Genomic DNA, 16,378 nt, shown 5'->3' on the forward strand with positions numbered 1-16,378 from the left:
TAATCCTCATCACTATGAAATCTTCTTAGTCTACTTCACTAATTCTACACTAATATGCACTTTTGTATACAATGGATGCGGGTGCGGTTGAGACATTGGGGAACTTCACTAGACTAGCGCTTCTAAGCCATACTTGCCCTTGAGACACATTCCCAGGCAAGCATTAGCTAGGGTTCGTCATAAGCCAGGTACTTAGGAGCTGGGTGCGGGCAAGGTGGTGGCAAGCCGTTAACCCACTAGTCACATCGCTACAGCTTGTCCGTCAACGACCTCAAGACCATCATCGAGTACAAGGTGCTCGACTTCAACGCGCTGTTCCTGTCAACACCGTTTGCGAAAGCACACTCGGACTTCTATGACATGGTGATTTATGGTCTCAAAGAACCCCTACCACGGGCCACGATCTGCCGTGACCAGGTGGAGACGTCTATCGGCGAACTACTGGGCTCGTACTACCTCAAGGAAGTGTAGACACGGCCGACACCTCCGCGCGCGCCGACTCGCTCGTGTTCAAGCAGGAAGCGGCCTTCAAGACCGGGCTGCACAGTGCGGGGTGGCTCGATGCCACCACTCGGGCTAACGCCACGACCAAGATGTCCAAGTTCACCCACCTCTTGGGGGGGCCAAGAACCCCAAAATGTACCCCACCTAGACGTTTGACCCCAAGGCTTACATTGCTAACCTGAACAAGGTGTTTACATTCGACAGTGCGTTTACTTTAGCTCATATCGACACTACCTATGACAATCAGATTTGGAAGATTACTGCGCAATCCGTGAATGCGTACAACGATCTGTTGAAGAACACGATCGTGTTTCCCGCCGCCATCTTGCAGTCCCCGCTATTTGATGCCAAGGCGGACCCGTCTGTGAAATATGGCGCAATTGGCTTTACTACCGGCTACGAAAACACCCACGGTTTCGACCAAAACGGTCGCGACGGGAAAATCAATCTGTGGTGGACGGACGGCTGCCGCGACGAAAACGTTCCACGAAAAAGCCAAGTGCTTCATCGAGCAGTATGGGTCAATGGAAGTCAAGAGCGCGTTCACGGGTGATTTGCTCGGAAGTTGGACGGTAGACGGTAAATGGACATTGGGGGAAACCATCGCTGACAATGGGGGGCTCAACGCTGCGTACCGGACGTCCCGAGACTACGTGCACGCTGTGGCCGATGCCACCAAGTACACCAAGGGAGCAAGCGAAAAGATGTTTTGGATCAGGTACGGCCAATCGTGGTGCGTAAAGAACAGCGATAAGTTCCTTCCGATTCATCTGACCAACCCACACACCCCTGGTCGCCACCGCTTGACCGGATCGGTTCAAAACTCGGTCGATTTTGCCAAGGCGTTCAACTGTCCTGTGGCCTTGCCCATGAACCCGACCAAGAAGTGTGTTTTGTGGGAATAGATTTACAAACTCGATTTGCTTCGAAGTGGTGGTTTTGGCCACAAGAAAATCGTCGTAATCACAACCTTTGCAGTTTAACTGTAAATGATCACACCACGTATTTGAGATTCGGTATGAATTTCCGGACCCCCCGAATCGGGCACTAATCTCTCCCATTGGCCAATCCGAAATTACTTGTCGCTGATTGGCTACAACCCATTTTCGATTTTCTACCGGAAACGGCAAAGTGTATATTATCCAACCAGATGTCTCGGTACTATTTCTGCTGGATTGCTGTGAACGAACCATCTAAAATCGGGAAATTTGAAGCAAATCAATAATAAATCATCGAAAACTATTACTTTTGGAAGGCAAGGTTGTTTTTTACTCCTATTGCAATAGTAGGAAGAAATGCCCTGTGTGGTGGGAGCTCACGTACCGTCACTTTCCACATCGTGACCTAGCCAATTTGTCGAGGTCATTCAGTGGAAAGCGCCAAGTGACTATGGATTTAAATTCGATCATGGTGCCGTGTGCTTCTCAAGAGTAAATAACTTGAAAAAAATGAGGCGGAGGGTTTCAAAATTTCGAATCGTAGGGGTGTGCTGTGCGACTATGATTGCATACAAAAGTCAAGTTCTGGCGTACGAATTCCGTAGAAATGTATAATTCTGAACTTGAGTCCGAGTTAACTTCGCGAAAACGAAATACTTCGAAGTACTAGTGGCGTGCGACGATTTGTCTGTGACATGCTTGTCCAAAACGCATCGGATCGAGCAACTTCACGTGGGACTTATCGAATGAGATTTATACGGATAATGTACGGATAATAACGAGACTTATTGGAGTCAATCTACGGCAATTTTCACCGCCCATCAGATGTATTCCCGATTCACACACACAGGTCGCTGCACTCTGACTACATGTAGTTGCTATTAGTACGGTAACAAATGAATCCCACATGACGACTATTATATGACATTCAATAGGGGGAGTCAATTTAGGAAAAAAGATCAATTTTCATTTTCGATTCTGCTTTTCACTTTCTGCTTTTTGTCACGAAAACCAAAAGCACCTACGCGAGGTGCTTTTGGTTATTAAGAATCAAAAGCAACTTGAAGTTGGTGGAGCCCACCCATGTACTACGTAGTAACGATGAAAATACCCAATCATCGCAGTCTATTCCAAGGCATACAAACACGAATATAAACACGAAAACGCAGCGCCAGTATCTAATTGTCAACCGAGAGCCCAAGCCGCAAGTGACGATATCAGGTGTCGTAGGGAGCATGAAGCGCGAGCTTAAGAGCATGATGAGTTACAGTAGAAGCATACCTAACTACTTCGTCGTCGAATAAGACGACCGTGCAGTGTGGGTCGTAATCGAGGTGTCCAAATTGGGCACCGCCATTCGAGAGCCTTCGACAGTCGACGACAACGAGAATCCCAACCCTCCCTACCTGACGTCACCCCTCTTTTGAATGCGAAACTTCGTCACTGACAGTGAACAAGACCTCTTGTTGAGTGACGAAGTTTCAAGTCAGAACGTGGTTAGTGATCATCCATCAAGACATTGACTAAGTTGTGTATAAGTGCTGATTTATTTCATTATTATTTATGTTATTGAATCAATTCGTTGTCGATTGCCGAACTGATCGTTTGAACGATCACAAAAAAACATATGATTTTGAAAACCACGAAACGGTAGCAGAACAAGAGGTCCATACTACTAGTAGTACGTATAAAAGACATCTTGTTCACTTAGAGTACGGAACATTTGAACCATCAAAGGCCCACCAAAAGATGTACTTTTGGGGCTAGTATTTGCATCAGTTGATGTAGCTACTGTATAGGGACGAACGTTCTCCCTGGTGATGACACCACCGCAAAATTCCATTCTTGTTCGGTTCTAAAGAAACCTGTACCTCAACACACAAAACGTGCATTCTGCAATGGCTATTCCCCGGGTTCGAATCTCACTGAGACCATTGGGGGAGTCATCGGCCTCCTCGACATGTTAGGAGTGAGCGTGGTAGACTTGGCTCATCTCATCCAACAAGAGGTCTATGCGTGAACTTCGTCGCCGACTTGTTGTTGGAGACGCGACACGATAGCAAAGGAGTCCATGGGTTTCTTCAAAAAAGTGATTGTGAGTTATCACTACGCGCTACTCCGAGTAGGTATTTGGTGTAGAGTCGCAGCAGATATTCACTGTCAGTTGTGTAGGATATTGTCATGTAGGTTGTAAATGTGAAATAGCGTTGCCATATTGTTTTTGAATCGGTTTATTCTTCAATGACGCAGTCTTTGATCATTTGTTCAATCTCTTCGTCATTTACAACGTTAGTTCAATTTTAGCCAATCCTATCACATTTACTTATTTTAATTCTATATATATAGTGATGTACAGTATTATTGGCGATCACTGATCAAGAAATTTGTAAGTGAACAAGAGGTCTACTAGACCTCTTGTACTAGTACACTGTACGAATGACTTTCGAGGGCCAAATTGACTCCACAATGCTTTTGGTGGAAGCTAATAAAAATACAAAAGAATATAAATTTGCTTTTCACAATCGAACGAAAAGCGGAAATTTCCTAAATTGACCCCCCTAATCTAATGTTACAGCAGAAATCTATCATGTCGTTGCGCATGCCGCGGTTCGACGCCGCAAATTTTCTCACTCTCTAAAAAGTGGGCACACCCTTGAGCTTATCGATTAGCATACCATGCCCATTCTCGTACGATGAGTTAACTGTAAGTGTGATGTGAGCTCTGACAAATCAATCTACGTAGTTCTCACTAATTCGTTCACCCTGATGATGCCGTCATCACCGCCCTCAGAATCGGGGAGACTTGGTAGTCGATGTTGAGGTCTGTGGCGGCGACGTTAGCAGGGTGGGCACATCGGCCATTTGACGTAGGGCTATGAAAGTCGGTGGCGATCAGAGGTTGAATTAAGCATCGAAAGGGGTTTTCGTACATGCGCACAGTTCACTGACGCCGCCGTCGCATCTCGTGGTCATTGCTACTTGGAGTTCAGTAAAATGGTAATTTTATGTATATTGTGTGATGGAACTTCATTTGTTTATGCCAAATATTGCTTTGGATTATTATTAATTTTGATATTACTATGAATCCGGATAGCATAAATCTGATAAATCGAGGCGAAACAGTCCTATTATAGAACTTTTTCAGGTCAGATTTATGTTTGGATCTGGATCTATTCAAATATAAATATGTCCCCTATAAAACCTGCCCGTGGGAGCAATAAGTCCAGGGTGGTCCTACCTACTAGTAAGGGTTATCCGTATAAATCGGAGCTTTAACTCCGGCCGTTGGAGTTGCTCTGAGTGCCAGCATGTACGGGTGCGTGGTGGACCCTACCGGTAGTTTGAACTGGTGACATTTCCATGTCAAAGCAATCAAGATCTAGTAATCGTTCCGTATGTCTACTTTGGCGCAGTTACACTACTAGTACGAATCCTACACGCAAACGTTGTGACGTGGGTTGCTGTAGTGGCTGCTATCGGCGTATATGGCGCACCCAGCAGGGTCCCAATACTCACTCCGCCACCACCTTCGTCTATTGTGATCGGCCACCCAATTGTGGGATTGGTGGTTGTTTTGGACATTTACAACGACGTCGAATTCAACTGGCCCCGCCTGTGTCCGGGTGAGCCAAGTGTCAGACTCTGTCTCGGGTTATCTACGGCCCCCCGTGCGGTTAGTTCTACCTCTTAGCTATAGAGCTGGATCATGGTTTTATATTGTACATTTGGTTTGGCTACTGTGGCCTACAGTGCGCTTCGTTCATGGTGAGAAAAGCTCGACCCCACCATCTAGCGGGCGTCAGGGTTTTTGGCACTCGCGGCGGCTATATACGCTGGCCCGACCTACTGCACTTCTGAACCGTTGACCAACATGTCTCTCGTTCAGTGGATCACCTCATGTGGTTGGACCGACTCGTCACGACAACAAAGATACGTTACGACTGTCGACAACTTCAATGACTTACCCTCCAGAACGTCGTTCGTCACGTTGGCGGCAATGTATACCCCCGTGTTTGTATTGCAATATCGGTATAAATCCGTTCCTTTGGTGTGACATCGAAGTCTTGTGAGTACAACTAGTAGCAGCAGTTCTTCGCCCACAGTCGGGCGGTTGAGCCTGCTGTTCTTGGTCAACTTGGAAGATAGTGTTTGGCGGCTACGCCAAGCTCCAAATGTCAAACATCCATGTGTGCGCGGGGTGCAGTGATCTAATGAAATGCGAGCTAGAATTAACGTGGATCCATATTGTTAAAGTGCCAACGAAGGTACTACTGTGCATCGTCTACGCCCCTCTTCATCACATCCTCCGCAGGAGGAGGATGGTATTCTATGGCACTTACATTGAGTTTGTCGTGGCCGCATAATTCGCTGCTAAAGTACCCTGGCATTCATTGATCATGGGGTGTCTGTCTGTCATACACACTTGGATGGACACCTTGGCATCGCTTCTTTGAACAAGCACTGCCACCTACACGACATGTACTGCCCTGAGACGACCGATGAGTGCCCCTTGTGTCCATGTTGTTTACCGACTTGGGATTGTTGTGTTAATTCTAAACTCGATCGACATCTATCTACACAACCATATGGGCTGCAGAATTGAGCCAATCAATTGCAGGAAATCATCGTCAAAATCACATTAATCACATTAGTGCATTAATCACATTAGTGTGTGTGCATTAATCACATTAGTGTGTGTGAATTGATATAGTCCTTTTTACAACACAAATAATCGATCGATACATTTGGCGATTCGGAATAAAAGTCCAAATCTTGGGTAAAAGGTCAATAATAAACTGACTATAAATACGCAACATGCGTGCAATGTAATGTAGGGACAGTAGTGATTTTCATAGAGGGGTTGGGTTATCTTAACGCATACGCGTATACGCATTTTGCACCACTTCCATCGGCGGCCCTCCTTCGTCGTTGGCCGATGGTCGTAACAGCAGCCCAGCACCTCCTCCATCCTCGATCGTGTTAAGTTCGACGTCCCCCCCCTCCACCTCGTTATTTTGGTGCGCCTTTCTCGCTTCGTGTCGCTTGTGCAGCGCCCCCGTGGCACTCAACGTGTTGAAGATCAAAAACTGGCGCGCGTAATACAGCAGGTAACCGACGCACCCGGCAAGGCGGACCGCATTGAACGCCGCCACGAAGTAGTACAGAAACGGGAGGTACCATTCCGCCTTGATCGATGCCACGGCCACGGCCACAAACGTCATGTTGGTAAACACCCACAACAAGAGCAAGTTGGTCCGGAACGCGTCAAAGCGTTTCTTGAGTTCGTCTTGCTCTAGCGCTTGCCGTGCTTTTCTCGCTTCCAGGGCCTTGCGTTTGGCCACGACGTCCTTGTACTGGCCGACCGCGCCGCCGCTCTTGACTTCGCCGTGGCCACCCGAATCAATCCCCTTGGTCCCCCAGCTCAAATCGTGCAGGTTACAAAACGAGTACACCATCAAGATGTTGACAAAACTGGGCAGCATGGCCGTGTACTGGATAAACGTGAGAGCGATGTGGTGCACTTCACAGTGCAGGGCCGACCCGACAAAGAACGTGCCGAGAATGAGCAACGCCAACACAATCGCTTCGGTGCTTTTGGTCGCGTTAAGGAAGATCACAATTGCTATCACAGACGCCATGAGCATGAGCCCTCCAAACAGGAGCGACATGACGTAGTGCGTGGCGCGCACATGTTTGGGCTTGTTGCCAAGCCCAACCGCCACTTGCGTGAACACTGTCACAGCGTACAGCGCGTTGAATACCACGGGCACGCCATCACGGATTAAGGGGGATACTTCCGACGTGTCGATAAAGTTCCACCGGTTCTCCTGGAACCCTTGAAAGATCACAAAGTACAACGCCAGGTAAAAGTTGGCAGGCAGGAACCACGAAAACACGACCTGAAGGATGTTGTACACGTACAGCAACAGCAGCGCGAGCTTGCGGGCTATCGAGTGGTTGCTCTCCGTGTACACCCGTCCCCAGTTCCATATGCTAAACAACGTTGCGAAGAACGACCCGTTGAGCCAGCGCCTTCGCTGCCCGATCAGGTCAATCAGGTTGGTCGGTACGTCCGTTCTAGCAATCGCGTCCTTAACGTAATGCATGGTCCAGTTGCAGTTTTTCCGCGCCAGCAATTCAAAGCACAGAATGCGATCTTCGGCCAAGTACATGTTGCCAGCGAACGGCCCGAGGTCGCCCATCGACGTCGTGAGGCTCTTAAAGTACGCCTCCAACGGCTCCCCTCGAATTGCCTTGTATCTGTACGCACTGAACGCCCCCGGGAGCACAGAGATGAACCCAAAGCACGACTCGAGCGATTTGTCGAGGATGTTGGAGATCTTGTATTCGAAATGCTGGGCCGCCACGACCCAATTGCACATGTTAGGGATGGGCTGGTCGACGGCAATTTCTCCGCATACGCCGCCGATCTGGGCGTTGATTTCGAGGGCCGTGAGCAATTTGTAGAACGAACTCTTGGTCGGCATGGTCCCCACGTCCAGCAAGACGGTGTAGTCGGGCATCACTTGCTCACAGAACGCGTCAAAGTACCACAAGTGCGAGTCGAGCTTGCCAGCGTTGGCCTCTTTCAATGCAAACGCGACTTGGAGAGGTGGGAACCGGAGGCTCTTGTCTTCTTTGGTCCACTGCAGCGAGTGCTCAAAGAGGTGGCACTGCACGGGCACCCCCGTGGACGTGATGTGCATCACGTCTTCATCGTACAAGCCGACGCTGCCGAGCCAGTCCAACGTACCCTTGTTGGCCTTGGTGCGGCCGTCGGATACGACCACGACCAACACTTGTTTCCACGCGTCGTCGCCCTCATACCCCGGCAAACTGCGTTGCTTGAGGTAGTACACGTTGTTGCATACCTTGCGCAGAGTCGAGCGCAGTTCCGACGCGTCTTCGTTATACATGGTGATCACGACCATGAGCTTCGGACGGCGGCCGCTCTGGATGCACTGCAGCCGATACCCCGACTCGGTGAATGCCTTGGCGGAGCAGCACACGGGCGTGTACACCATCGTGCGAGCCTCCGACGCGTCGAGTTCTGGGGAATTGTGTGACCGATCATACTCGACTTCTATGGCCATGGGTTTCGCCACGCGAAGGGGGGCGCTGTGACTCTGGTACCGCTCGATCCACTCGGCGAGGTGCTCGGCCCACTCGAGCACCTCTTTTCCCTTGTGCAGCAGCAGGTTGCGCACCTTGGGACTGGCTTCCCGCTCCGCCGCCGACACAATTATCTCCCCCCCATCCAGAAAGTGCTTGAGAGCCTCCCGGAATCGCCCGTCACCCTCGGCCTGGATCGCGCGGTCGATGGCCCGGAATGCATCGTCGATCGTGAATGTTGACGTGAGAAGCAGCGCCATCGTGGAGCTCTTGACCGCGGCGTCCTTGGACGAGATGGGCGCCACGTTGTTCAAGTACGTTGGGGTGCTCGGAGGCGGGCGCGGAATGTTGGCGGTCGCATGGCTGTAGTCAAACGTGTATTCCGAGATGGCCGAGGTAGCTGCGGACGGCGATCCCTCGTACGGAGTTTGGCGCGACCGACCACCGGCCGTGGGTTGTCGGCGAGCCGGTGGTTCTGGATGACCGGTCGCCGACGTCGACCCACGCTGGTAACTCGGACGTCGGCGACCTTCAGATGGACGTCTTGGTGGCATTGGCTTGTCGTTGGGCTCGACAGATTCGGTGTGTGCTCTGGACGCGGGCGGTTTGTTCATTTTCGGGTGAAGGGGTAGAAGGACGGCGCCATACCGGTTGGGGCAGTTACAGCCGCCTGGAAATGTGCAGATTAACCGGGATAATTGCCGGTTACAAGAACAACCCACATACTAGATGTATTTGGTACTGTTGGCATGGAGCGCTCTCCAAGAACTATTCCATGGTAAATATTCTGGCAAGTTTACAGTTAAACGCTGCAACGACACTTGAACAACGGCAGGTTGCCCTGACGTTGTACCGGTATTGGAGCATGAAGCTGCACAGGGGCTCTTCTCTGCAAGAAATTAGACGCACGATACAGCACAGTATGGTGCGGTAGAAGATACTTGTGACAACTTTTCTTATAGGAATGACTATTTAACGTAACCGATCGTCAACATTGTGGTCTTTTAATTGTGTGGCATCAATGCTGGCATTGGCTGGCATTGAAGTGGGAGCTACGTACATACCGTCACCACCCCGTATTTCGATCTCTATTACGGTGGCTTACCTGTACATTTCTTGCCCTCCAGTTCTATCGGTAACAAGTTTATGGTGAATTCGAGGTGCGGTACCTTGGTGGTTACTGCGACAACGAACGATTGTCTATCAATCAGGTACAGCTGTCGCCTCGACTTGAACCCATGTCGCAACAGAACCAACTTTCGCAACTGCTTTGCATATACACCTGGAAAATCTATCAAATGACCTGGTTTATTTCCGAGCGAGGCCTCCGATGAGTTTGTCGAAGCGACGTAATCTCCGACGTAGTTGCATGTGGGTGTTCACTATGTCGTGGTCAAACTTATCGACGTAGTTGCAGGTACTACTGTAGTAGGTGAATCTGGAGTACTGTAAAACACAATATTGTTTCCACCAGTACCAAACACACTCGACCATGTCAGCCTTCGACCCGGTTTATCCGGTCGATTGAACGTAAATTTACATATGGCATACATGCATTACGTCGAATGACGACTACGTCGCTTTAGGCTTCCTCGATAAAGATGCCGTAGCAGGAATAACTACAGTAATAGTACGTACATGTATGCTTACTCAGCCAAACGTCACTTAAAGGTTGGTGCGTTAGAATTATTTAACCAGGTTTAGTGTAGACGTCTAGGGGTCACCCTAATGTCATAGTGGTCGGGTTCGATGCCCCGAACAACGATTCTTTTTCCTGAAATGTACAGTACCTTCACACTATAAAACAATATTGTGTTTTACAGTACTCCAGATTCACCTACTACAGTAGTACCTGCAACTACGTCGATAATTTTGACCACGACATAGTGAACACCCACATGCAACTACGTCGGAGATTACGTCGCTTTGACAAACTCCTTTATCGCGAGGTGGAAGGCATTCATATACGTACAGATCAACGGTGATTGTTGATGATTCTGTAGTGGATGACGGAATTATCGTATTAACGTAAGTAACGGTAGAACTTCGAAGTACCATTAATAGGCCAAATTTCCAGCACAGAATAGTACTAGTACAGTACTACGTAGTAAAAGCGTAGCTCATTAAACTCGTGAAATGGTTTATTTTTCAGCGACTAGTGCCGTGGCATGATTAGCTCAAGTTCAAGTTCAATCGGGGTATATTTTGACCTTTAACCCCTATATATAATTGCCTATACCTACCTCTAAGTAGAGAACATGACTTCAAATCACAAAACTACGAAGTCTCGATGGCTTGGGCTAAGACGCTTGAAGCCTCGAAAACCAGTCTGCTGTCTTGAAGGACTAGGGGTATTTTCGCCAAAACCAGGTGTAATGTTCATGCGGCTTGAGTTGGTCCAGAATATGAAGTACTTCAGATTTCTCGTCTTCTATTATTGACAGCCATCGTCAAACCGTTGGCACTGCACGATTATCTCACTGGGTAGAAGCTGTGGTTGGAGTGGCAGAGGTCGCTGGTTCGAACGCCTGCGTAAATTTTTATTTTTCTTGAAATCAATCAATTCCTTTTGCTGGTCGCACCACACACCAAGCAGCAATCCTAATTTCTCTAACTTAACTTGGCAAGGTGTCTCTTCAGTCCAAGCAAGGTGTCTCTTCAGTCCAAGGTGTCTCTTCGCAGACCAACGTGTCCTCTTGCGCAACCAAGGTGTTTCCCCGACGATACATAAATGGTTGGTTGCGCGTAGCTTAGTGATAGCATAGTAGTCTTAACGCTATCAATTCTACCATCTCCTGCGTCTTCCTCTGCGCACGCTCACATTAGTAGTACGTTAAGTACTTTCACAATTCTGAGCAAGACAAGGTTGATGATATTAGGATGATGCAGCCAGCTTGACACACTACTTAGGGGTTGATCAAGTCGAACGTCGACTTTTGGGACAGCAACGCAGTGTCGCAGTGCACAACGTACAGATTCTCGTCAACGTTGAGACAGAGTCCGATCGTGCCGAGGTGCTGAATCTGGCCCGTGAAGTCGTTGTAAGACCACGACTAGCTCGGCGTGTGGTCGCATACGCGGCCCTGCACCGAGCCAGTCGTGACCTTCCTCTCGACCAAGCCCAAACCACCTGTTTTGTTGTTGGGTTGTAAGTTGCCACCACATATTTCAAGGTCATAGTGATAGCCATTCATATTGGTTTTTTTGAAAGTCTTCCGATAGCTTTCACAGTATGTGTCAACCAACACCAATATACTGTGTGTCTGTCATGCACTCATATACAGGTATAAGTTCTATAGAGGTTGAAATGAAAATGGATTGACATATTTAGAGCATGTTTCAAGTATTAATAATTTTGAAAATGGGCATTATCCAATCAAAACGCTCCCCAACTCATTGCAAAATTCATTTTTCAACATGGGTACATGACCTCATTTCGTCCCATTTTGGGCAACTCAGCTATTTCCCCAATGACTGGCTAATTATGGATGCCCACTATCCAATCATTGATCCCAATCGCATTCCAACTGTTCAACTTAACATCATGACTCGATCACTGTCGTGTGTGTTGCTGCCGTTGGCGTTGCCCTCATGTCCATCGACGGACGTAGCAACCGCGCCCCTGCCATCAACACTGTTGTCGTACCCATCCATGCCGTCACCACGACCTTACCCACTTGCAAGCAGTATCGTCGGACGACTTCAACGTGTCTCTGCATGGAGTAATGCAACGTCATACTACTGTAGTAGTACATACGTCAAGGTCGTCAAAGGTAAACAAACAACCACGTGATATTAACGTTACTCCTGAAGTAAAATTTATTCATTTGCGTGCACTTAAATTGTTCGCGAACAGAGGAAAATGTGGAGAAATCTAGGTAGGCCACTGTCAACAACTTGACCCGTAAACACTGTGTGTTTCTTACCCACACAAGAATTTCCAAGGAATCTTGATTCGCAAACGCGTCCAGCTCGACTGTCAACACAACAGATCACTTTGACACTGCCAAAATGGTCACTCCTTCCTACGAAGTACCAGTACTACTTACTACGTTCAACGTAGTACAACTTGCGTACTACTACATACATACTGCTATCGATGTCATTACCACTAGGAAGCCTCACGTTTGCCATTGATATGTGACCTGTACGATAGAGCAAGGGTCAATTGGAGTCCCACAATATGTGATTTTCTTGAGATCTCATTCGATATGAAAATCGTAGGACCAGCACCCAAACGATTTTGTCAATTCACAAATGAAAAGCGATATTTTATGTTTGCTACAAATTCGTACATAACTTGGAAAAAAATTGAGGTTGAGGATTTCAAAATGGCGAATCGCAGGGGTTATTGCATACTAACTGTAAAGTCAAGTTCTGGCCTACGAATTATGTAGAATATACGATGAAAATGAAAGCTATACTTCGAAGTATCTGATTTGTGTAGAATTATTTATATAGAAAGGTTTAGATCGAAAATAGGTGGTACACTGTGGTACACTGTACAGTAAACTTTGCAGGACCTTTATAATACGTAGTAGACGGATAAAAATTGCACTACAGTATAGTAATACCGTTAACCTTACAAAAAGTAAACGATGAACACATGAGGAGACTATGCCCAAAGCGTATGCAATTGGTATGCAATTCTGACTGTACGCAGGTACTGTACAATAAGGTATGCGTGTTTGTTTCGTTCACTGTCAATCGAGCACAAATCGAGCAGAGACATCTGATTGGCTAATATCCACTTCACCCTTTTTGGTACAAAATCGAAAATGGATTCTACTACTTCGTACTTAGTACTAGTACTGTAGTAGCTAATCAGCGACAAGAGATTTCGGATTGACCAACGGAAGAGATTGGTGCCCGATTCGGTCGGCTAGATTCGATTGGACAGGGTTCCTAAATTCGTACGGAATCTCAAATCTACTTGGTGTGATTTAAACTGCAACGGTTGTGATTACGACGATTTTGTTGTGACCAAAACCACCACTTGATTTACATCACTTCGAAGTATTACATTGAGTATGTGTATCTATTCCCACAAAACACATTTCTTGGTCGGGTTCATGGGTGAGTCCACAGGGCAGTTGAACACTTTGGCAAAATCGACCGAGTTTTGAACTGCCCCGATCAAGCGGTGGCGACCAGGGGGGTGTTCGTCGGTGAGCAGAAACTGGAGGTACTCGTCGCTGTTCTTTGCGCACCGCAATTGGGCGTGCGAGATCCAAAACATCTTTTCGCCTGTTTCCTTGGTGTACTTGGTGGCTTCGGCCTCAGCGTGCACGTAGTCCCGGTACGCCCGGTATGCCGTGTTGAGGCCCCCATTGTCGGCGATGGTTTCCCGCAATGTCAATTTGCCGTCCAACTTGCCGAGAAAATCACCCGTGAGCTCGCTCTTGACGTCCATGGACCCATACTGCTCGATGAAGCACTTGGCTTTTTCGTCGAACGTTTTCGTCACGTTAGCAGTCCACAACAGATTAATTTTGCCGTCGCTGTCGATGTCGAAGGCATCTTTGTTGTCGAAGCCGTGGGTGATTTCGTGGCCGATGGTACTGCCAATGGCAGCATAGTTCACCGACGGGTCCGCCTTGGCATAGTAGAACGGGGGCTGCCAGATGGCGGCGGGAAACAAGAGCGTGTTTGTCGCCTCATGGTACCCCGCATTCGCGTCATACGCAGGAGTATCCACCCAAATCTCCTTCTCCACGGCAGTGTCGATCTGAGCTAGGTTGACCGCAGTGTCGAACGCAGACACCTTGTTCAGGTTGGCAATGTAAGCCTTGGGGTCAAACGTCAAGGTGGGGTACGTCTTGGGGTTCTTAGTCCCCCCCAAGAGGTGGATGAGCTTGGACATCTTGGTCGTGACGTTGGCTCGAGTTGTGTCATCGAGCCACCCCGCAGTGTCCAGCACGTTCTTGAAGGATGCTTTCAGCTTCAGCACGAGCGAGTCGGCGAACGCGGCAGTATCGGTTGTCCACACTTCCTTGAGATAGTACGAGCCCAGTAGTTCGCCCATGGATGTCTGCACCTGACTACGGCAGATCTCGTCCCGCGATGGGAATTCTTTGCGACCTTCAATAACCTTGACATAGAATTCAAACCATGCTTGCACAAACGGTGCGGACAGGTGCCGTTTGTTGAAGTCGAGTACTTTGTACTCGATGATCGTCTTAAGGTCGTCGATGGGCATGCGGCGGAGCATTTCTTCTAAGTAGTCGAAGAAATGGTGGTTCTCCACCAGGACCGTGGTCGTATTGCGCCCTTCGCGGACGTCGAGCCCAAACCCTTGCAATGGGAGACCTAGCCCCAATGGGTACGATGCGTTGGCGGTGCTGAGCGGCAACCGCCTGGGCGTCACGGCCTCTTGGAGTATACGCTTGGACGGCTCTACCCCGGCAAAGAGGCGTTCAAAAGCAATCACGACATCAATGGCCGCCTCCACCTCCGCGTGGCCGGCCAGCTTGAAGATCGTGGCAAGGTAATCGCGGTATGGCTTTTCAACATCGGCCCACAATGGTTGGTGGAAATATTTTTTGCCGAATGGCGATCCCGGGTGTTCGGCTATCAAGACGTAGCGGGTGACGTCGGCGTTGTCGGGCAAGACCAACAGCTTCACGAACAGTGTCACGCCGGTGGCATTGGAGATGGCCGCGCCGCGAAAGATGGCTTCGATGGTCGAGTTGGCGCTGCGGATCGCCTTGAGGTGGGCTTCGATGGGAGCCAAGCCCAAGGTGTCTAATGTATCAGTGTCCATACACGCGTCATAGAACTCGGCGAGTTTGGGCAGCTTGGCGTTCAACAACTTTTCGATCACCTTGTCCGACGCATCCGCAATCACGGTGAACATATTGATAACAGCGTTGCTGTGGAGGGTGGTCTGATTGTACCACGTCCCGCACGAATACGAATAGAAGTCGGTGCACGGATCCACGGTTTGATCCATGAGACTGGTCATCTCTGTCGGAAACTCGGAAACGGTGCCGAAAGCAGACGCGACACCGGCGGACAAGACAGACACAATGATCTTGACCATGGCTGGCATATTGAAGAATGACCAAGCGACCAAGCTACTGGTACTATATCCACGCAATACTGTATGGTATACCCATGAGGTATCTGCTCAATAATTCCCTCATTCAAACAGTTCCACTGTTGTTTTGACCCGAAATATTGTTTCACAATGAGGGAACTATTACATCCGGATACACCTTGTCGCCAGTAGCCCTGGAACCTGGACTCCGTCCCACCCCCGGTGAGTACACACGATGCTAAATCTCTGGGGTCAACTGCATCGGTAACCACTGATATGCACTTAACCCCTAGTAAGAGGTGAGGTGGTCCGAGCCTACAAAGTTCCTTATAAATCCCATTGAAACAGTATTTCGGGTAAAAACAACAGTGGAACTGTTTTACACTTAATGTGGGAATTGTACTGGCCTTCTGTAAAGTACGGTACCATGATGTGTACAGTATCCCCAGGGGTTGAAGTACAATTCCCCTGATATACTACGTAGTATTTCTACTTTGTAGCCGGCTCTATTGTGCGTCTTTGTTGGCAAGGTTAGCAGGATACGTTACACACGCAAACCATGCCGAATCTCCGGACATTCGACTTGAAAATGGGAAGTTTCTTGCCCTGCCCCCCAGATAACCTAAAATTGTTAATAGCTCTTCATGGATATTACTAGTATGGGTGCAGGGAAATCACAAGTGTCGAATACGACACAAACCTACCGTATTCCCCATCTAACTGTACCCAAGCAATATCCTCCTTACCCAATACTTTCACGCGCGCTGATGCCATGGCTATGCGC

The 16,378-nt window shown here is 48.5% G+C and overlaps 3 protein-coding genes across 3 annotated transcripts; 1 reads left to right on the top strand and 2 right to left on the bottom strand.

The window, feature by feature from the left end:
- Positions 1–75: 75 nt before the first annotated feature.
- Positions 76–1,409, top strand: H257_17105 (hypothetical protein; the record flags this gene model as incomplete). Its single annotated transcript, XM_009845769.1, has 5 exons — positions 76–86; positions 255–373; positions 418–639; positions 723–1,034; positions 1,081–1,409. 5 exons carry the CDS (start codon positions 76–78, stop codon positions 1,407–1,409), a joined length of 993 nt encoding a protein of 330 aa, XP_009844071.1.
- Positions 1,410–6,276: 4,867 nt separating this feature from the next.
- H257_17106 (hypothetical protein) lies at positions 6,277–9,226 on the bottom strand. Its single transcript, XM_009845770.1, has one exon. The coding sequence runs from the start codon at positions 9,167–9,169 to the stop codon at positions 6,314–6,316; it is 2,856 nt and encodes a 951-aa protein (XP_009844072.1). The 5' UTR covers positions 9,170–9,226; the 3' UTR covers positions 6,277–6,313.
- Positions 9,227–13,593: 4,367 nt separating this feature from the next.
- H257_17107 (hypothetical protein) lies at positions 13,594–15,597 on the bottom strand (the record flags this gene model as incomplete). The annotated part of the gene is made up of 1 exon (XM_009845771.1): positions 13,594–15,597. One exon carries the CDS (start codon positions 15,595–15,597, stop codon positions 13,594–13,596), a length of 2,004 nt encoding a protein of 667 aa, XP_009844073.1.
- Positions 15,598–16,378: the final 781 nt, after the last annotated feature.

The sequence above is a fragment of the Aphanomyces astaci genome (genome assembly GCF_000520075.1).
Source record: "Aphanomyces astaci strain APO3 unplaced genomic scaffold supercont1.98, whole genome shotgun sequence".
In the NCBI taxonomy this organism is placed as follows: domain Eukaryota; phylum Oomycota; class Saprolegniomycetes; order Saprolegniales; family Verrucalvaceae; genus Aphanomyces; species Aphanomyces astaci.

Bases quoted from the DNA above. Each gene is read 5' to 3' on its own strand.
- H257_17106 (XM_009845770.1), bottom strand. From the start codon at position 9,169: ATGAACAAACCGCCCGCGTCCAGAGCACACACCGAATCTGTCGAGCCC.